Source organism: Bufo gargarizans, chromosome 3, assembly GCF_014858855.1.
Source record: "Bufo gargarizans isolate SCDJY-AF-19 chromosome 3, ASM1485885v1, whole genome shotgun sequence".
NCBI lineage: Eukaryota > Metazoa > Chordata > Amphibia > Anura > Bufonidae > Bufo > Bufo gargarizans.
Genome location: NC_058082.1, coordinates 503,832,271 through 503,854,112, shown reverse-complemented (window position 1 = coordinate 503,854,112; position 21,842 = coordinate 503,832,271). Strand labels below are relative to the sequence as shown.

Here is a 21,842-nt window from a genome sequence, read left to right as displayed (position 1 = left end):
CATACAGACGGATCCGAAGATCCGTCTGCATAAAAGCTTTTTCAGAGGTGAGTTTTCACTTTGTGAAAACTCAGATCCGACAGTATATTCTAACACGGAGGCGTTCTCATGGTGATGGGGATGCTTCAGGTTAGAATATACTGAAAAACTGTGTACATGACTGGGCCCCCCCCCCCCCCCCCCCCCCCCTTAACTCATTGCTGGCCAGTGCAGCCGCTCCCTCCCCTGTAGTTAACTCATTGGTGGCCAGTGGACCACCCCCCTCCCCCCCCCCTCCCCTGTAGTTAACTTGTTGGTAGCCAGCCCCCCCTCTCTCCCCTGTAGTTAACTCATTGGTGTCCAGTGGGCCCCCCCTTCCTCCGCTGTAGAAAACTCGTTGGTGGTCAGTGGGCCCTCTCCCCTCCCTCCCCCTCCTAATTAAAATCGCCCCCCTATCATTGGTGGCAGTGGAGAGTACCGATCGGAGTCCCAGTTTAATCGCTGGGGCTCCGATCGGTAACCATGGCAAACGGGACGCTACTGCAGTCCCGGTTGCCATGGTTACTTAGCAATTTGTAGAAGCATCATACTTGCCTGCGAGCAGCGATGTCTGTGACCGGCCGGGAGCTCCTCCTACTGGTAAGTGACAGGTCTGTGCTATAGGCAATGCGCCGCACAGACCTTTCACTTACCAGTAGGAGGAGCTCCCGGCCGGACACAGACATCGCAGCTCGCAGGTAAGTATGAAGCTTCTACAAATTGCTAAGTAACCATGGCAACTGGGACTGCAGTAGTGTCCCGGTTGCCATGGTTAGATTGGAGCCCCAGCGATTACACTGGGACTCCGATCGGTACTCTCCACTGCCACCAATGATAGGGGGGGAGATTTTAATTAGGAGGGGGAGGGAGGGGAGAGGGCCCACTGGCCACCAATGAGTTAAAAACAGGGGGGGGTCTGCCCCCTGCTGCCAGGCAGCAGGGGGCAGTCATGTACAGTTTTTCAGTATATTCTAACCTGAACCGTCCCCATCACCATGGGAACGCCTCTGTGTTAGAATATACTGTCGGATCAGAGTTTCACGATCTAGCTCATATCAGACAGTATATTCTAACATAGAGGCGTTCCCATGGTGATGGGGACGCTTCAAGTTAAAATATACCATCGGATTGGAGAAAACTCCGATGGTATAAAAGGGACTCCTGACTTTACATTGAAAGTCAATGGGGACGGATCCGTTTGAAATTGCACCATATTGTCTCAACGTTAAACGGATCCGTCCCCATTGACTTGCATTGTAATTCAGGACGGATCCGTTTGGCTCCACGGCCAGGCGGACACCAAAACGACTTTTTTTTTTTTTTTTTCATGTCCGTGGATCCTCCAAAAATCAAGGAAGACCCACGGACGAAAAACCGATCACGGACCTACGGACCCCGTTTTTGCGGACTGTGAAAAAAATACTGTCGTGTGCATGAGGCCTTAGGGAGAGATTTGGTTGCAAGGTGACTTGACACCTAGGAAGAACAAAAAGCTTATGTATCAAGGGAGTTGCAGTTGCTTTATAGTAGACAAGGGCTGATGTAAGTGGTGACATCGCTGTACAGAGTTGCAGGATGTTAGGGTCATGTAGACAGTGGCAAACAATATAATTGGGATCAGCCATGCACATGGTATATTGCAACCTTCTCACTATCCATTGTTAAGTCATTTTCTTCCTGTTCAGATAATCAGCATGGTTCCCGTGGACAGTCTATACCGCTCTGAACGACCTCCAAATAAAGAAATACTTCGTTACTTCATTCGTCATTACTCGCTGAGATTAGGCACAGGAGAGAATGCTCCTTGGGTTGTTGAGGATGAGCTGGTCAAAAAGTACTCTCTGCCCAGCAAGTTTAGTGACTTTTTACTGGATCCTCATAAAGTAAGTAAACAGAGGCCCACAATTTTGAATTGGCTCAAGAAAATAACTGCTTGTAGCATGCATTGAATTATTATATATATTTTTTTTCATTCTGAACAAATGTTTGCATACTCATTAATAAAATTAGAGTATGGGTACTTTCACACTTGTGGCAGTGTGATCCGGCAGGCAGTTCCGTCGTCGGGACTGCCCGCCGGATCTGCCGCTGACTGAAAGCATTTGTGAGACGGATCCGGATGCGGATCCGTCTCACAAATGCATTGCAAGGACGGATCCGCCTTGTAAATTTTTTTTCACATTTTTACCGATATGCGCATGCCGGAACAACGGAGAGAAAACCGTAGCATGCTGCTGTTTTCTCTTTTGCCTGATCAGTCAAAACGACTGAACTGAAGACATCATAATGCATCCTGAAAGGATTACTCTTCATTCAGAATGCATGGGGATAAAAATGATCAGTTCTTTTCCAGTATAGAGCCTCTGTGACGGAACTCTATGCTGGAAAATAAAAAACGCAAGTGTGAAAGTACTCTAAATCTGACAAACTACGCTCTCCACTGACTGATATTTAGTCTAAAATCTGGTGTAATTGACAGTGTTGCTTTGCATGCAGATAAGGTCTTAAAATCCACATTTTTTAAAATCTATATTTATTTCTTTTGGTATAGGAGTGGCTAATGGATAACCAAATAGGCAGCATGCAAAGTTGCTCAATTTGATGCTATCACAATACTGTACCTGCCACTCACCTCACTCCTCATTTATACGACTTCTGTAGCTTAAGCCAGTGCTGCTCTGTGGTTAGGTTGTCATGGTCCGCGCGGGCTTATGCTATGGCTTCAAAGTGTACCTAAACTTATAACTTATAAAGTATATTAAAACCTACTGTAAATGCCCTGAAATTTTTTTTAATATCCTTTATTTTTCTGTTTTCCTATGCAATTATATGCACATTAAGTTAAAGGGCCTATAGCGCTTTGCAATCTGCACTTCTATACTCTGCTGTGTATGGGAGTGTGGATTCCCGTGCACCCGCGCTGAGTGCTGTACAGACAGGAGCTCCTTAGCACGTCGCTGCTTCTGTCTGTACCAGTGCTGTACTCCTAAAGCCTGTCATAGGTGGGCAGAGGAGTGATTTGCTATGCTGAGCTCCTGCCCTGTATCCTCTCGTTCCACTCTCCTAAAGCCTTGCCTGGTGCAGTGTCTAAAAAATATATTAGAAAAATAATTTTAGTGCATATACAGTAGACTTTAAAAAAAAACTTTTTTAGGTACAATTTAAAAGTTTAACAAAATGTGGAACTTCATATGTCTGGCTAATGACTGTTAGTATAAATTTCTACTAATTTTCTCAAGCATTTGGATTTTCTTCTACTACCATATTTTTTTTCACCACCTAGAGCACTGGTAATAAATTCGCTCCTTTCTGTAAAAACCCTTGAATTTTTTTATTTTATTTTTCTACATGACATTAATTGGTTGGCCATATTCATACAGCACTGTTGCACACTTTTTGTTTGTGTGATGTGAGATTTATGTTGGCTTTTTTTCTCACTTGCTTTTTAGTATATGACTTCAAATCCCACTCCAGCAACCAAGAGAAAGAGTTTAGGGTCTCCTGACCAAAAACCATCAAAAAAAACAAAAACTGAAGGCAGAAAAAATGCTTTAAAAGGCAAAAAATCCCCCCTCGGCCCAACTACATGGTGTCAAGTAAATCTTAAGAAATTAGCCCCTGGCTCCCCTTTAAAAGGGAAATATTCACCGGAGGAACTTGAAAAATTAATGAAGATCATGAGTCCTGCTCAAGTGAATGCCAGCCTTAAGAAAGGTACTGTTACAGGGAAAAAGAAAAGTGCCCATATGATCAATGGGCAGAAACTGTCTGGTAAGGTTCGTTCCCCTAAAAAGAACCAGAAAAACTCTAAACTTAAGCAAATGACTTTATTGGATATGGCAAAGAGTACCCCAAAATCTGCACGAACACCAAAAACTGGTTCCTTTACTCCTAAGTCGGCAAGTAAGCTGCATAAACGTCTCCCCCCTGCTGCTCTCCATCTGGTTTCTTACTACCGGGAGAACAAGAATCGTGAAGACAGAAAAGGTGCTATTTCAGCGCTCATCTCTAAGGTGGCCAGACTTCTTTCTGATGAAGACCGGAATAGACTTCCTGATGAACTTAAGGAATTAGTGCAGAAACGGTATGAGTTGCTTGAGGAGCGTAAGCGTTGGGCTTTAATGACTGAGGCAGAAAGAGAGGAGCAGATGCGTATGAAGAGGGAGGCATTGAAGGCACGCATCAAAGAAAAAGCTCGGGAGCGCAAACAGAAAGAGAAGCAGGAGCGACAAGAGAAACGGAAAAGGTTTGAGGACAAGGAATTATCTGGAAAGAACCTGCCAACATTTAAGCTAGTTGATACCCCAGAAGGGTTACCAAATACGTTATTTGGGGATGTAGCTATGGTGGTAGAATTTCTGAGCTGTTACTCTGAGTTGCTGCTTCCAGATGGCCAGCATCCTGTCACTGCAGTTTCCCTAATGGAGGCACTTGCGGCAGAGAAAGGGGGCTTTCTGTATCTGAACAGAGCGCTTGTCGTACTTTTACAGACCCTCCTTCAAGATGAGATAGCGGAAGACTATGCAGAGCTGGGTATGAAGTTATCCGAAATCCCACTTACCCTTCATTCTGCTTCTGAGCTTGTTCGTCTTTGTCTGCGAAAGTCTGATTTGCCAGCTGGAGAAAGTGAAGCTACCGATAAAGGAGACGAGGAGAGTGAAGGATCTGCGGTCTTCCAGGATGATGAAGTGGAAGATGAGTTCTTGGAGAAACTGGAAAATTCTGAATTTTTTGAACTCACAACAGAAGAAAAACTTCATATCCTTGCTGCTCTCTGTCACCGTATCCTTATGACTTACTCTGTTCAGGACCATGTGGAAACTCAGCAGCAGCATTCAGCAGAGTTGTGGAAGGAGCGGTTGGCTATGCTGAAAGAGGAAAATGATAAGAAGCGTGCAGAAAAACAAAAGAGAAAAGAGCAGGGAGTCAAGGGTAAAGAAGAAAGCCCTCAATTCAAACCGTCAGCTAAAAAAAGTGAAAAGGGGAATAAAACTGAACAAACAGCAGAGCCAGAGCCCGAGCCAGAGCCCGAACCAGAGGATATGATAAGTGCTGTGAAGAGCAGGAGGCTACAGGCAATTCAAGCCAAGAAAGAAAAGGAAGAACATGCAAAGATTACAAAAGGTAAGCATACTGCAGTACCGAAGTCTTACCTTTTTAATACGGTTTCCTTTGTCTTGAACTCAGCCGTTTACAATACTCCTATACGGCAAATTATCTTGTAATTTATTTCTTAATTCGCTTTGCGCTGTTGCCACTTGGACATCGGAAACTGGTATACTTGGTAGGGAGCTGTGACCATTATGTATAATGAATGGTGGATCCCGTGTTGTGTGATGTAGGTTAAAGGGGTTGCCTTAGATAATTAACGAATAACTGTCATATTTTCACTCAAAATTAAATTTTCATATATGATGTTGCTGCTGTGGTGATAATCCATAACCACTAATTGTGTTCACATACCACTGGTTTAAGATTCCACCCATAGCAACCACTCCTCACAAGATGACTTTCTATCTTCTAAGGAAGAGAAAAAGAAATCTGGGAAATGACCTGGTCACTACATACTCTGTATATCATAAAATGAACTATATGGGAGACAAGACAGACACAGAAGGAAAAGGACAATTCTGCAGATTAACGTTCTCATCCCCTACACAGCTATTTTCTTTTTAAACGGCAGCGTTGATGTGCCGAATCAAGGCACACTACTGTGATCTGCCGCTCACTGCTGCAGGCAGTCGCTGTCCTCTGCTGTAGACCTCAGGTAGGCTGATGGGCTGCAGCAGTAGTGCCATATTCAGGCCTATCACAGCTGCTATATGAGGAAAAAAAGGGCAGCAGGAATACTGCAGAGAATGGAACTGTAGTAAGGTGCAAGCAAAAAACTGTAATCTTCAAACATTTAGTTGGCAACTTTTTACTTAACTCTTGCAGAAAGATATCAAAAGGAGGCAGAAGAAGAGAGAATGCGCAAGCAGAAAGCCACTGCAGAGAAAGCATTTCATGAAGGCATTGCCAAAGCCAAGCAAGTATTGAGAAGGTCACCACTTGGCACAGATCGCAACCATAACAGGTGTGGTTCTGAACATGGCTTGCATACACTGACTTTCTGAACGCTTTTAGCAATTTTTTTTTACTTTTTTTTTTCTCTTTAGCTGTGACTTTTCACAGTTCATGTGACACATTCATTATTTGCAGGTACTGGTTGTTCTCTGATGGCACTCCTGGACTTTTCATTGAGAAGTGTTGGGTACATGACAGTATTAATTACCACTTCAGTCTTCCTAAAGAAGATGAAGAGCAAGATGGAGAAGGTAGCATATTGTTTCTTAACTTACCATAGTGTTTCTAGTATGTATGTGTGTACATGAGGACTGATGCTATATATCTGGCTATTATGATCTGTATTCTGCATTTCTGACCAGTGGTCCTTACTACAAGTGCGATGTCTGAGGCCAGATTGGCACATCCAAGTTCTGGCTGTACTATATGTACGTATTACTCAGACATGTGAATCCAGCTTAAAAGGGTTCTCTCGTGAAAAATATTCTACAGTTATTTTTAAACCAGCAACTTGATCTGAATACTTTTTGTAAAATTTTAGTTTACCTACATTTATTCTGTATTGCGCCAATTTTTGTCTGACCTGGCTGCACATGCTCAGTTTCATCCTTCAACAGACTCTTGAGTTGTGATAGAAGGAAAACTAAAGCAGAAAGAAAAGGCCCCTTGAGCTGCCAGCTTAATAGAAAACTTACAAAAGCAATGAATGAGTAGACTTCTGGATCTGCATTACAGAAGGCTGGTCCTAGTTTTGTTAGAGATATTGTCATGTACTATATGATGTCTGATTTAATTTTTTTGCATGTAATTACACCTTTTAATTCTCAATTTTCCCTGTGATAGTCGGTGGAGGTTAGGCTACTTTCACACTAGCGGCACGGACCTCCAGCAGGCTGTACCGTTGGGTGTACAGCTTGCCGGATCCGTCCTGCCTCTAGTGACCGTGTGCCCCCGGACTGCCTCTCCATCCCCATTGACTATAATGGGAGTGGGGGGCGGAGTTTCGGCAGAGGCACGGCGAGAGGCTGCTGGAATAAATGTGGTAGTTTTTATTCCGGCAGCCTCTCGCCGTGCGCTGCCCGAACTCCGCCTCCATTAGTCATTGGCGATGGCGCGGCAGTCCGGGGGCACACTGTCACTAGCGGCAGGTCTGTGCCGCTAGTATGAAAGTAGCCTTAGCTACTATGTTTCCCATATATAGCACACAGAAGATGAGATCCTCTTCCCCTGTCTATTTCACACATCAGCAGCAGCATTGAATACATTCTACTATAGTACTAGGCAGTGTAGCTGTGAATCCATCACTAGGATGAGGTGGAAAACGTACTAGAAGCTTCAGCAGCGTTTGTGTCTGTGGTTGTCTCTCCCCACACCTCACTTCTTCCCCTCCATAGACTTCTGTAGAGAAGGTTATTTTTATTTATTTTTTTCTCTAGTAAGATGTATTACAAACTCTTTTTTAAATCTTTTTATTGTAATTTTTCATTTACAGTACATATAAATAAAAGGTAAAACAAATACAAGTCGCAAAGTCTTTTATATTGGCTTGTACTATGGGTTGTGGATTTATGCAAAGTTGTGCTGAAAGTTCAGATACCATTTTATTATGGTCTTCCTCTTTTTAAATATTTAGCGATGTGCAATTTGCTGCTTTGCCACTTGATGGCAGCAGATCTCATTTCACATCAGGTTTTTAATTCAACTAACTTTTTATTAAACTGTTGTATTTGAGTCTTTCTTTCCAGATCTCTAAGTACGTGTCTGTGACATAATCCTTGCTTCCCCCAAGGGACATCGAATTAACTGTTCTCTAGCTAGAAGCAGGGAGACATTAAGATTCCTAGGGACCTTTTGGAATTTAGAAGACCATTGCTGGTTGTCTTTAACAGAGCTTCATCACATGTTCCAGGTTTCCCTGAGTAGTCTTCTACCATATGTACAAATTAAAACTTTTTGCTGAAACAAATTACGATATCAGCACCAGGACCTTGTGATGAATCACTTTGACTACGTCAAATGTGGGCAACTGGGCATTAGGTAAGGGACTGTCTTGCATACTGAAGTTGTCTTCCCACAAAGTCTTCAAATCGTTGAGGCTGTTGCTAGATGATGTAGATGTGCCGAAGAAGGCGGTTGAGGGTTTGTCAGAAGGGCAGTGGTCAATGAACAATGGTTGGAAACTCGCATTCGGTTTATACATAGGGCAGTTTACGTCTTTAATATCCTACCACACCCAGCGGTTGCAGATTTGTGGCATGCCCAAAATGCGCTTGCCCTGCAGCGGACCTCCTTCGTTGCATATGTCAAAGCCCTAAAGTAGAGTTGTGTTGTTGTTGGTTTTTTTTTTTTTTTTTTTTGGTTTTTAGTGTTCTGAGCTATTGCGCTTCCCTTGCAGGCTCAGGTCATTTTATTTTTCTCTACTCCACCCCATGGTGGTGATGACGTCCCTCTTGACAGTAAAATGATGCTCATTGCTAGATTGGCTACATCCCGGGGTTCCTTCTAGGGAGGAGGTAATTGTTCAGCTAATGAAAGTCATAACATTAAACCGATTGGATGCTATTCAGCACACTCCAGAATGGTGGCCTTTTTTCAAAAGTGACTTGGTTTATTTTGATGTTTTACAATAGGGGGGAAATAATAATTCAGATATACGAATTGGTATCTATTACCAGGCAGTAAGGCAACACTGGGAATGGGATCATTGCGCATACCATAAGATGGACTGTGTCTTAATGAACTGTGGGACAGGGTACTAGCCTTTGTCATGTGCGTTACAATCTTAAAAAGATCCGTACCAATGACATGTCATTTTGTCATGTAGACTTTGTTGGGGCGGCAAACTGCTAGCCCCCCTTGTCTTGTTTGTTAATATGAAAAGTTTAATAAAAATTAGTGCTGTATATGGCCTTTTTTCAATATAATTTTTTTTTTTTTTACTGCTTTCCTAAGCAAAGTCCTAGGAGCTGACTTGTACAGAATTTACTGTACTGGACCAATGGGTGCTGCAGCAAACGCTGTACAGGATGGAGTAACACATCTCTAGTCTACCTGTGCCCCCTTAGCTTGGCTAAATTCTGGCCTAGCACCTAGCTGCTCCTGCCTGTGGCCGCTCCACTTAGCCAAAAGCTCTCTGTGAGCTTTTAGCTCAGCCAAGCGGGCACAGAAATCCTGGTATAGGCCATCTTTTTAGTGCTATGCCAGGGTTTAGCCAAGCTGAGGGGCACAGGCAGAAGCAGCGATGTGTACTCTTGCAGCAGTGTATGAGTACTGACTTCAGGTGCCTATTTACTTGCACTCTAAGCCTTTTGCACAGGCTTTGCAGGTTTATATACACTATGGTGACAAAATTGCAGTTTTTCTTTCATAAAATAAGTCCTTTATATAGCCAAGTGAATGGGGATGGGGGAGCCTTTCATAGTTTGTCATGTGTTTTATTTTTTGTTTTAATGCCTCTTTTCTATGACCCTGAGCTCTCAATATTAGAGGACCTGTCACCTTTCTTAACATTTCTTAGTAACTTGTTGCATTCCCCTTGTAGTAATTCTGAAGCATCTCTTATGACCATGTTGTCATTCCTCTATTACTAGCAGTCTTCAGTAAAGGTCAGTTGGGGTGTTTGTCCCTGTACAATCGCTATCCAGTCAGAGCTGCCAGTGTCACTGTGTACACGGACACACCCAAACTGGTAACATCCTTTTAAACCCTTATTGCAAACTGCTAGTAATTAATAACGCCTAGCAGGAATGATGGAGGAATGGCACAACCTAGTCACAGGATGTATACTGCAGAATTATTCCATGGGCATTGCAAGCATGGATGATCAATAAGTGCGCGCTGGAAAACACCTTTATTACTATACACAGAAATGAGTGTGAATGTAAAGAAAGATCAAGGTTGCCTGTGTTGCTTAGTGTTGATGGAGTAAATCTCTCAATCCTTTCAGTCAACGTGGAGAGTGAAGATGCTGACAGCAGTGTTGGTGGCCCAGAGGATTCTTTGCCAAAGGAAGATCAACAAGTTGAAACCACAGTACCTAAACAGGGACAGAACCTTTGGTGAGTTAATTTAATTTCACAAAAGCATGTTCAGTAAACCTGCAGTCAGGTAGGAACTCCCAGAATCGTAAGTTGTCACTGTGGTGCTGTCAGGTTAGAGGAGCAGTGTTCGGTCCAGGAAATGTCACAAGGAGCATGTTTCCCAGACCAAACATGCTGACATGAAATTAGCCTTCAGCATTCAGATTTTACTCCTTATTAGGCTACTTTCACATTTGCGTTCGGGGCTCCGCTTGTGAGTTCCGTTTAAAGGCTCCCACAAGCGGCCCCGAACGCATCCGTCCAGCCCTAATGCATTCTGAGTGGATGCGAATCCGCTCAGAATGCATCAGTCTGGCAGCGTTTGGGCTCCGCTCAGCAGGCGGACACCTGAACGCTGCTTGCAGCCTTCGGGTGTCCGCCTGGCCGTGCGGAGGCAAACGTATCCGTCCAGACCTACAATGGAAGTCAATGGGGGCGGATCCGTTTGAAGGTGACATAATATGGTGCAATTTTCAAACTGATCCGTCCCCCCATTGACTTTCAATGTAAAGTCTGGACTGATCCGTCTGCGGCTACTTTCACACTTAGAATTCTTTTTACAATATAATGCAGACTGATCCGTTCTGAACGCAAATGTGAAAGTAGCCTTACACCCTATTGCCACTACTGCCCACCACCTTTTTTTTTTTTTTTTTTTTTTTTTTTTTAATACACCCATGGTATCAGTGGGATCAAAGGTCCTCTTTAACACAAAGCATTTTTGAAACAAAAAAAAATTGTTTTATTGTCTCCATATTCTGAGGGCCAATTTTTTTAATTTTTTTTTTTTTTTTTTTTTATTAAACCTTCTGGGGGTCTGATCCCATAAGGAGCTGTATCTCATCGGCTTCTGTAGAAGGCAAGCCCCCGAGGCCTATGGAAGGCATCGGGCTGCCATCAGGTCCCCGTCACTGCCGTTCAATGGAGCTGCGGAGGGAACTCTGCTTTAACTGCTGCATACAAGGGCTTAATACGCCGTTGTATGCAGCTGGGGTCTGGCTGTCAGTGACTGCCGTGTCCATGCTGATGATCGGGCAGTGTAACTTCTGCTCCCACCCGATCAGCCCACCGTACATGTATGGCGCTGGTCCTCTGCGGGTTAAGTCCAGACTTTTGCCGTCAGTCTCGCTGGCATGCACTTTTTTGCTAGTAGCTAATCATGTCCTTGTTTCCTTTAGGTTTCTGTGTGATTCTCAAAAGGAGTTTGATGAACTTCTAGACTGCCTGCATCCGCAGGGTTTTCGCGAGAACCAGCTGAAGGAACGACTACAGAAGAGGTAATATATAACAATACTGTATTTTTACACTTGAACTGGCCGCTCAGACCATTGAGTAATTGTGGCAGTGTTTTTAAAGGGGTTGGCTTATCTCCTACATTGATAGCATATTGGTGCCCCTGCAGTGAACGGAAAGCAACTGCACCTGCATTCCAAAAAAAGCCAAGCACTGACCATCCCATATCAGTGAACAGAGAGGTGGCTGCGCAACTGCATTGTGCTCTCCTTTCAGTGCTGTGGTACTTGGGATAGCAAAGGAGAGCGCATGCACAGTGTTTCACTTTGTGGGCTATATTCTCGAGATTAGCATGGGCGCCAAATCTGAGACCCACTCCTGACATTGATAGCGATATGCCATCAATGTCTGAGATGAGCCAAGCCCTTTAACTAAATTGTAGTTGCAGTTCTGCTTGCAGGAAGTAGATGGCGCTAGATGTCTTCCCTGGCTTTGATACTTATCATACAATCTGTTTTTGTCAGACTCTTCTCTCCTACTTGTCAAGGATTATGATCCTGAATACAGATAAGAACTTCAGCTGAATCCCTGTAGGAACGGAGTTCACGAGGAGACATTAAGTACAAAGAGGCTGGACAGGGATTAGAATGTGCTAATGGCTGCATAAAAGCACTGCTGCTTGTTAGCCTCATCCTCTCTGTGCTTCATATCTTTTCATCACCTCCATTCCTACAGAGATTCAGCTAAAGTTCTTATCAGCTTCACTAAGGATCATAATCCCTGACTAGCAGAGAGGAGTATAAGGCAGCTCTTTGGCTCAGTGTTTTGAAGTAACTTGTCCTGCTGTGTGGTTAGGACAGGTTTTGTGTGTACTAATAGGACGGCGGCCATTTTATTTGTCTCAATTGCGCCTTACAACTAATGAAATATATTTGGGACTATATTTATATAATAAAGTAATATTTAAGCATTTTCATTTTCTTAATTCCCGAGGAACTGCTTTAACCGCATCCCCACCGCCTAAACCAGGGATGCGTCCTGAGGGCCGTCTGGTTATACCTCGTAGACGCATCGGCGCGTCGTCTCATGAGACGGGCCGGGTAAAGTCGCAGCAGAAGTTCGTCGCCTGCCTGCCAGCCAATGATCTGCGCTGGCAGGTTGGTGACTTTTAAAAAAAAATCGAATCGCAAGCCATTTAACACATTATATTTTTTTAAATATAATGTGTTAAATGGCTTCTGTGCTCTCTGCTGGTTCCTTTTCATCGGTTGGTCCCAGCAGAGAGCACAGATCACTGTAAGTACACCAAGCACAACACATTTAGCCCCTGATCACCCCAATTAACCCCTTGATCACCCCTGTCATTCACTAGTGAAAGGGAAAAAAGTGATCAGTGTAAACTTTATTTTTTTTTTCACCAGTATTGACTGTTAGGTTTTAGGTTAGTTTAGGCCCCTTTGGTAGGTAGTTGGCATCGGTTAGCGCCCAGCCCACTGCACCGCAGTCACTGATTTGCTGATTAGCGTATTGCTAATCAGCATTGGTACTTTTATAGTATCTAAGTGATCAGTCAGATCTATAATAGTATTAGTGTCACCTTAGCTCGCCCTCCACCCAAAACAGTGTTTGCCCGATCAGGCCTGATCGGTCGCCCACACGTGCGTTCACCCATGCCCGCCCCGCCGCAGTGACAATTTTTTTTTTTATATTATATTATTTTTTTATTTTATTTTTTTATCACTGCACAATCACTACACAAGCACTGCGGCAATAAAAATAAATAAATCAGGCCCGTAGAGCCCCTAGAGTCTCTGAGCTGCTGGCAAACCCTGATTGGCAGCCCCCATCTTCAGCCGCACCAGTAGTTCCCCCTTTCACTGCCCAGTCTGGGCCTTCTCCTCAACATGGGCCTGACAAAAAAGCCTGAATTGCGGGCATATTGGTCCACGAACCCAATTCATCACATGCCCATGTTCTCTGCTGCCATGTCCAGGACACGATTTGAGACCATCCTGCGTTTCCTGCACTCTAGTGACAACAGCACCTCTCATCCCAGAGGCCACACAGCTTTTGACTGAAGTAATAAGGAAAAAGGATTGCGCTGCAAGAGAAGATTCTTTAGATGTTTCTTTTCTCTTTTCTTACAATCGGAAAAATCTTCAGTTAGATGGACCACAAATTCTCAACGGTTGCATGGAAACCTAAAAGTAGCAACAAAAAAACGCACTATGGTGTAGTATGTACTGAACACCTATCGCATCAGGTGCATGTGATATACTCACAAAACGCGCTCGTGATGCGCATAGAAAAAGACCGTTGCGTCTTCAAACAAGGAGCTCTAGTTGTAAAGCAGGCAGGGAACAGGAGCCGTCGATTCAGGAGATTTGTCAGAACCACGATCCCACCAGCAGAGCGTCGTTTCGTGGTATCAACCGTCTCACACTTCCATAGGACTCAAAGAGGAAGGAAGGTGCAGAAATGGTGAAGTACGTACGAGTGGTGGTAGATAAAAATGGTTTATTGTACTTACAAAAATACAAAGATAAAATCGTATTTAAGAACAGTCTTAGTTGCCCGACCCGGGTTTCGCCATAATGCTTCGTCTGGGGCGTTGATTGCTAATTGGGAACTGCTGGATTTAAAATCGCAAGGATACCTCCCTTCTAGTCTACGTCACAGTGACCTATGAACCTTTTTTTGCACATTTCATAATACGCCATAAAATAAGAGGGGGGAAAATAAGAAACCTTAGTTCCAGCCACACATATAATTAACTAAATCGGACATTCTCATAAAAACTTTCTAGCAGAGATATATAGTGTGTCAATTACAAAAGCCTCTAACTCCTCCGGGGGTATGGACTATCTCGATCCCAGTAAAACGCAAACCCCTAGGATTTTTTGGGTGATGAATTTTGAAATGTAAAGAGACGCTATGCGTCTCGAGTCCCTTTTTTATATTGCAAATGTGCTCCTGAACTCAAGTGGATTGCCTTGATCTGGTCATTTTCATGGAGGATAACAGGTTGAAAACTAAGACCTTTTTCAAAACTGTAGATGTGAATACCTACATTGGACTTAATAGCTGCCATCATCCTTCTTGGCTTAAAAATATACCGAAAAGTCAGTTTCAGCGCATTTCTAAAAATTGCACCAAAACAGAAGATTTTAGGGAACAGGGTCAGATGATCAGAGAGATTTTTAGAAAAAGGGTATGAGGAAGAATTCTTGGACCATTGCAGAAAAGAGATAGAAGATCAACGTGATTGTAACAAGCTTATGGTAAAGAAAAAGACAGATCTGCAAAAAAATTATTTTAGGTTTAGCTTTTTGACCCAGTACAATTCCAAAGTGGGCCATATCATAAATATTAATAAAAATTGGCATATTTTAACCGCCTAACGCAGGATCGCGGTCCGGAGGCGGCAGCTCTGTGCAGAGTGAAGCATATACGCGTCATCTCTCGTGAGCCGAGAGCGCGCGTTCACAGGATTGGAAGGTAAGAGACAGGATCTCCAGCCTGCCAGCGGCGATCGTTCGCTGGCAGGCTGGAGATGCGAATTATTATTATTTTTTTTTTATTTTTTTTTTTAAACCCCTAACAGGTATATTAGATGCTGTTTTGATAACAGCATCTAATATACCTGCTACCTGGTCCTCTGGTGGTCCCTTTTGCTTGGTCCGACCACCAGAGGACACAGGTGGCTCAGTAAAGTAGCACCATACACCACTACACCATACACCACTACACCACACCCCCCCCCCCCCCCTTCCCTGTCACTTATTAACCCCTGATCACCCCATATAGACTCCATGATCACCCCCCTGTAAGGCTCCATTCAGACGTCCGTATGTTTTTTACGGATACATGGATTGGATCCGCAAAACACATACGGACATCTGAATGGAGCCTTACACGGGGGTGATCACCCCCTGTAAGTTAGCGGAAATAGATATTTCTCGCCCAATTCCTTGGGGGACACAGGAAACCTTGGGTATAGCTCATCTCCATAGGAGGCGTGACACTAAGTGAAAGACTGTTAAGCCCCTCCTCCAGCAGCTATACCCTCCGCCTGGAGCGAGAGACTACCAGTTTTTTGCTTAGTGTCAAGGAGGCAAGACACTCTCTGCACTGCAGAGCTGTCTTTGCTAAAGATTTTATTTTTTATTTTTTTGCTTTTTTTCAACAGGGACAACAGAGTCGCAATAGACCTCTGTTTTCCCGGGGTTGAGCTGCGCCAGTGCCGGTTATCCGCTCTGCTGCCTCCCCCACAGAAGAAAAGGAGGACCAGGGCAGCCCAGCTCCCCTGCATCCCGCCAGCACAATGGTCGCCCACCTGCAAGCCCCTCTCCAGCTCCCTGCCACTTCGGTGCCAGTGGCTGAAGGGGCGTCCCTGCTGGATGGACAGAGGGTGAAAACGTTGAATGGTGAGGTGGCTGTGCAGCCGTTCCTGCTGTCCCCTCTGCCTGGCCTTCATTGTCCCGATTACCAGAGGCGGGCCTATCGTCCTGTCGGCTCACTTGTATGTGTGGGCTGAGCTGAGCAGTGCTCGAGGGGGAGGGTTGCTGCGCAGTTTTACCTTAGGTGTGGCGGCCGCAAGGGTCCGCGCATGGGCCGCCTCTTTTTTCGTTCTTCTCGGCGCTCTTGTCCTGCTACCGGTGTGTCGTTCGCCTCCGCTTATAGGGAGGCGGACGGGGGACAATTTTCTGGGCTTCGGCGGCATATAATTTTTGAATTGCGCGTGCGCGAAAAGTTTCAGCGGGGGGCGGAGCTTCGTTCCGCTTCCCTGTGCTTGTTAGGCTTCAGTCAAGGGGCGGACGTCTTTTCTTCCCGCTCCTCACTAGCCCCGCCTCTTCTTCGTGCCTGCTTGCTGCTCAGGACGGATCATTACCTCAGGTGTTGCCGCTGCCGTTTTTTGCCACTGCTGTTGCCGCTGCTGTGCCGTCTGCTCCCACTGTGACCTGGTAGGACTGTTGACCCCCTCTAGCGCTGCAGCCCTCTGGCCTGGACGCCTTTATATTGCTTCCAGCCAACATGTCTGACCCCTTAGTGCCTGCTGGACCTTGGTATCATACCTGCACCGCATGTAAGGCGCCCCTTCCTCAAGGGCAGTCTGACCCGCATTGCTCGGCTTGCAAAGCCCCATTACAGGGTCCGCCATCTGTTGTCACCCCCTGGCCTCTTGGATCCCCCTGACTGGGCTAGATCCCTTTCCCAGGCTGTGGTCAGTCTCACTAGTGTTATGGGCCGCCTTGCAGATGCATTGCCCTTACCGCAGCCGGATAATTCCCCTGCTGGGCCCTCCGGGTCCGCTATCTTAGCTGACCCGTCTGAGTCTCTCTCTGCAGGCGACACCTCCAGAGCCCGTCAACCCCAGAAGCGGCCCAGGGTGGAGCACCTATCATCCTCGGATGCTTCGGTATCACCCCCAAGGGTGCGCTCTCAGTCGGGCCCTTCCTCATTACAGGATATGCCCTCTGAAGGGGAACTAGTCGATTCCGATTGGGATATGGACTCGGCCTTGCCTTCAAAGCTGGCTTCTGCCGTGGGCCATCTTATTAACAATATCCGTGATACCTTTAAGATTCACGATGATCCTCCTGATCCTGAAAAAAAAGTTTCCTTTTTTCGCCAAAAACAGGCGTCTGCGGTTTTTCCCCTCCATGCTGACTTCTCGTCAGTGGTTTCTAAGGCCTGGGCCCGTCCTGATGCACGTTTTACCCCGCCAAAAAAGTTGGATGTCTGTTATCCATTCCCGGCGGATTGCATTACTAACTGGGCGTCACCACCTAAAGTCGACCCCCCCCCCCCTGTGGCCCGTTTGTCCAAAAGCACGGCTATTCCCGTTGCAGATGGTTCTTCCTTACAATCCACTGAGGATCGCCGTATAGAGGCCATTACAAAAGGTATCTTTGCAGCCGCCGGTCTTTGCCTCTGCTTGGGCTGGAAAAGCGGTTTCAGAGTGGGTGTCTCAGCTGGATCAGGAGCTTGAATCCGACGTCCCTATTCAGGACCTCCGTGCTCTAGCCCAACTTATCGTTCAAGCCGGTAAATTTGTCTGTGAAGCATCCCTGGATGCGGGGGCTCTCATAGCCCGTTCGTCTGCCCTGGCCGTTTCGGCTAGGAGGGAGCTTTTGGTTAAAGGTTTGGACGGCGGACGCCACGTCAAAGCGGTCTCTTACTGGCCTTCCCTTCACTGGTTCTCGATTGTTCGGGACCCGCTTGGATGAAGAGTACACATCTTCCCCAATCCAGGACTAGGAGCACCACTCGTGGCCGTCCCACCTTTTCTCGCTTCAGGTCTGACCGCAGGGCTCCCGCACCTCGCACCACTTCAGGTCCATCCACTAACCCTGTCCAGGACAGACGTAAGAAACCTTTTTTTTCTGACCCAGCCCTCCTGGCGCAAGTCACAGCCTGCTCGCCCTCCCGCGACCAAGCAGACCCCTACCTGAAGGTGCGCCCCCACCCACCCGGGTGGGGGGACGTCTCCTCCTGTTCAGGGACTTCTGGCAGGCGCACGTCTCCGACGCCTGGGCCCTCGAGGTTGTGTCTTCCGGGTACAAACTCGAGTTTGCGTCCCTCCCCCCAGTTCGGTTCTTTCGCTCCCGGGTTCCCCAGGATCCCCGAGGGGCGGCGGATTTCTTTACTGCCGTTCGCACCGTTCTGAACAAAGGGGTCATCGCCCCGGTTCCTATGGGAGAAAGATTCAAGGGGTTCTATTCGAACCTTTTTGTGGTCCCCAAAAAGGAAGGTTCGGTTCGTCCCATTCTGGATCTAAAACGGTTGAACCGTTTACTTCGTCTTCAGCGATTCCGGATGGAGTCTCTCAGATCGGTGGTGGCCTCTCTGGAAAAAGGGGAGTTCCTGGCCTCTATCGACATCCAGGACGCCTACCTTCATATTCCAATCGCTCGGTGTCATCAGTGCTTTCTGCACTTTGCGGTGGGGTCCGACCACTACCAGTTCGTTGCCCTCCCCTTCGGGCTGGCGACGGCCCCTCGCGTTTTCACGAAGATCCTTGCCCCCTGTCCTCGCCTTACTTCGTTCCAGGGGAGTTTTTCTTCTTCCATATTTGGACGATCTCCTTATCAAGGCACCTTCTCTGTCACTGACTTCCGCCAGTGTGGACCTCTCGCTACAAACCTTACGCCGGTTTGGTTGGATTATCAACCTTCCCAAATCCTCTCTTGTTCCATCCAGGCAACTGATCTTTCTGGGGATGCTGCTGGATACAGATGCAGCGGAGGTTCGGCTTCCGTCAGAGAAGCGCCAGCTCCTTCATCGGTCGGTTCGGGGCCTTCTGACCCACTGCCATCCTTCCTTCCGGTTCAGCATGCAGGTCTTGAGACAGATGGTGTCCTGTTTCGAAGCGATTCCCTACGCGCAGTATCACTCCCGCACCTTTCAGAGGGCCATTCTGTCCGCCTGGGACAAGTCCCAGGAGAGTCTGGATCGGCATTTTCCCCTTTCCCCCCAGGTTCGCTCCTCTCTCCTCTGGTGGCTGCGGACCCCTCTCCAAGGGAAGTCCTTCCTGCCGATAACTTGGTTGGTGATTACCACCGATGCCAGTCTGCGGGGTTGGGGGGGGGGGTGTTTCCTCCTCGGTCCGTCCAAGGCACTTGGTCTCCATCGGAGTCTAAGCTGCCGATCAACGTTCTGGAGCTGAGGGCAATTCTCCTCTCACTCCGGCATTGGACTTCGCTGCATCAGGGTCACCCAGTTCGTGTCCAATCGGACAATGCCACGGCTGTGGCATACATAAATCATCAGGGGGGCACTCGCAGCGCGGCGGCGATAAGGGAGGTGTCTCTAATCCTTCGCTGGGTGGAAGTTCATGTTCCTGCCCTTTCGGCCATTTACATCCCGGGGGTGGACAATTGGGCGGCGGATTTCCTCAGCCGGACGACGATCGACCCGGGCGAGTGGTCTCTGCACCCCGACGTCTTCGAGTCTCTTTGCCTCCGTTGGGGTCGTCCGGACGTGGATCTCATGGCCTCCAGATTCAACCACAAGCTTCCCACCTTCATGGCCAGAGCCAAGGATCCGGACGCTTACGGCGCGGAAGCGCTCGTCCTTCCCTGGACGGAGTTTTCTCTCCTCTACGTTTTTCCGCCCCTGCCTCTTCTTCCACGAGTCCTTCGGAAGATCGCGGCGGAGGGCACGCCGGCGATCCTAATAGCCCCGGATTGGCCTCGTCGTCCTTGGTACGCCGACCTTATGTTGCTCCTGGCAGACGCTCCCTTGCCTCTGCCTCTAAGAGAAGACCTCCTCTCTCAAGAGCCGATCTTCCACCAGTATTTAGGGTCACTACGTTTAGCGGCGTGGCTATTGAAACCGCAGTCCTGACGCGGCGGGGGTTTTCTGCTGACGTGGTCCGTACCATGATTCGTGCACGTAAACCGGCATCGTCCAGGATTTATTACCGAACCTGGCGGGCCTATTTGAATTTCTGCGAGACCTTAGATGTTCATCCCCTTCGGTTTTCTCTCCCCACGATTTTATCCTTTTTGCAGTCTGGTCTGGACTTGGGTTTGGGTCTCAGTACCCTAAAGGGTCAGATCTCAGCGCTTTCGGTCCTCTTTCAGCGCCCTCTGGCTCCGCTCGGTCCAGTTAAGACCTTTCTTCAGGGGGTTGCTCACTGTGCTCCCCCGTATCGCGCTTCCATTCCATCTTGGGATCTTAATGTTGTGCTGACGGCTCTCCAATCTTCCCCTTTCGAGCCTCTGCGCAGGGTTTCCCTTCACTTGTTGTCTTGCAAAGTTTTTTTCCTCGTTGCCATCACGTCTCTTCGGCGTGTGTCTGAGTTGGCGGCACTTTCTTGCGTAGAACCCCTCTTGGTTTTTCACCAGGACAAGGTGGTTCTCCGCCCGGTTCCGGATTTTCTTCCAAAGGTGGTGTCCGCTTTTCACCTGAATGAAGATATTGTCCTTCCTTCTCTGTGTCCGTCCCCGTCTCATCCTCGGGAACGGGATCTTCACCGTCTGGATGTTAGGGCTCTGAGGATCTACATGGATGTAACTAGACCCTTTCGGCGCTCGGATTCTCTTTGTGGTTCCGCATGGTCCGCGCAGGGGGCTGGCGGCATCTAAGGTGGTTATTGCCCGCTTCATCAAGATGGCTATTGCTGAGGCTTACCGTGCTAGGGGCAGGGAGCCGCCCTTTGGTGTTACCGCTCATTCTACCAGAGCGGTCGGGGCTTCCTGGGCTCAGGGTAATCGAGCTTCGGCTGAACAATTGTGTAAGGCGGCCACCTGGTCTTCTTTGCACACTTTCACCAAGTTCTACAGGGTGAACACTTATGCATCGGCGGATGCTGCTTTGGGCCGCCTGGTCTTGCAGGCGGCGGTGCCTTAATGCCTATGGTGCTTTCATTCGCCTTGGGTTGTGGTCCCTCCCTATTTGTGGACTGCTTTTGAACGTCCCAAGGTTCCTGTGTCCCCTAAGGAATTGGGCGAGAAAACGAGATTTTTGTATAACTTACCAGTAAAATCTCTTTCTCGCTCTTCCTTGGGGGACACAGCACCCACTCATTGTTTTGGTTGCCCTGACGGGTGTTTTGACTTGTTGGTGTTAATTTTATGAAATCATCATCATTTTCCGCTAACTTGTGACAAAAAAAAAAAGTTCTATGAACTCACTATGCCCATCAGTGAATACCTTAGGGTGTCTACTTTCTGAAATGGGGTCATTTGTGGGGTTTTTCTACTGTCTGGGCATTGTAGAACCTCGGGAAACATGACAGGTGCTCAGAAAGTCAGAGCTGCTTCAAGAAGTGGAAATTCACATTTTTGTACCATAGTTTGTAAATGCTATAACTTTTACCCAAACATTTATTTTTTATTTTTATCAGACATGTAGAACAATAAATTTAGTGAAAAATTTATATATGGATGTCGTGTTTTTTTGCAAAATTTTACAACAAAGTGAAAAATGTCATTTTCTTTGCAAAAAAACCCGTTAAATTTCGATTAATAACAAAAAAGTAAAACTGTCAGCAGCAATGAAATACCACCAAATGAAAGCTCTATTAGTGAGAAGAAAAGGAGGTAAAATTCATTTGGGTGGTAAGTTGCATGACCGAGCAATAAACGGTGAAAGTAGTGTAGTGCAGAAGTGTAAAGTGGCCTGGTCATTAAGGGTGTTTCAGCTAGGGGGGTTGAAGTGGTTAAAGAATGATCCTGTCCTTAGTACAGACTCCAGACAAACCCCCTGTAGTCTTTAAAAGAGCAAGCAATTTGACTAATAGATTAGTCCACAGTGCCAGCTTTGCGACTAATAAAAAACGCATAGTCACTAATAAGGGAAAATTCACATGGTGCAGTTTCTGCATACCCTGCAGAAACCGCATAAAAAAGGATCAAGCTATGTTTGTGGACACCATCCAATCCAATAAAAGAAATGGAGAAACTTTTAAAATAAGAGGCAACATTTCCTGCAACAATG

At 46.6% G+C, this 21,842-nt stretch overlaps 1 protein-coding gene across 2 annotated transcripts in view; it reads left to right on the top strand.

Moving 5' to 3' along the window:
• The window catches only part of BAZ1B (bromodomain adjacent to zinc finger domain 1B), a 70,518-nt gene that overhangs the window by 28,890 nt on the left and 19,786 nt on the right, over positions 1–21,842 (top strand). For both annotated transcript variants that reach the window (XM_044283910.1, XM_044283909.1), the window contains exons 6-11: positions 1,704–1,901; positions 3,468–5,142; positions 5,956–6,094; positions 6,220–6,335; positions 10,031–10,142; positions 11,342–11,440. In XM_044283910.1, the coding sequence (XP_044139845.1) occupies positions 1,704–1,901; positions 3,468–5,142; positions 5,956–6,094; positions 6,220–6,335; positions 10,031–10,142; positions 11,342–11,440 (2,339 nt within the window). The remainder of the gene's footprint in view (positions 1–1,703; positions 1,902–3,467; positions 5,143–5,955; positions 6,095–6,219; positions 6,336–10,030; positions 10,143–11,341; positions 11,441–21,842) is intronic.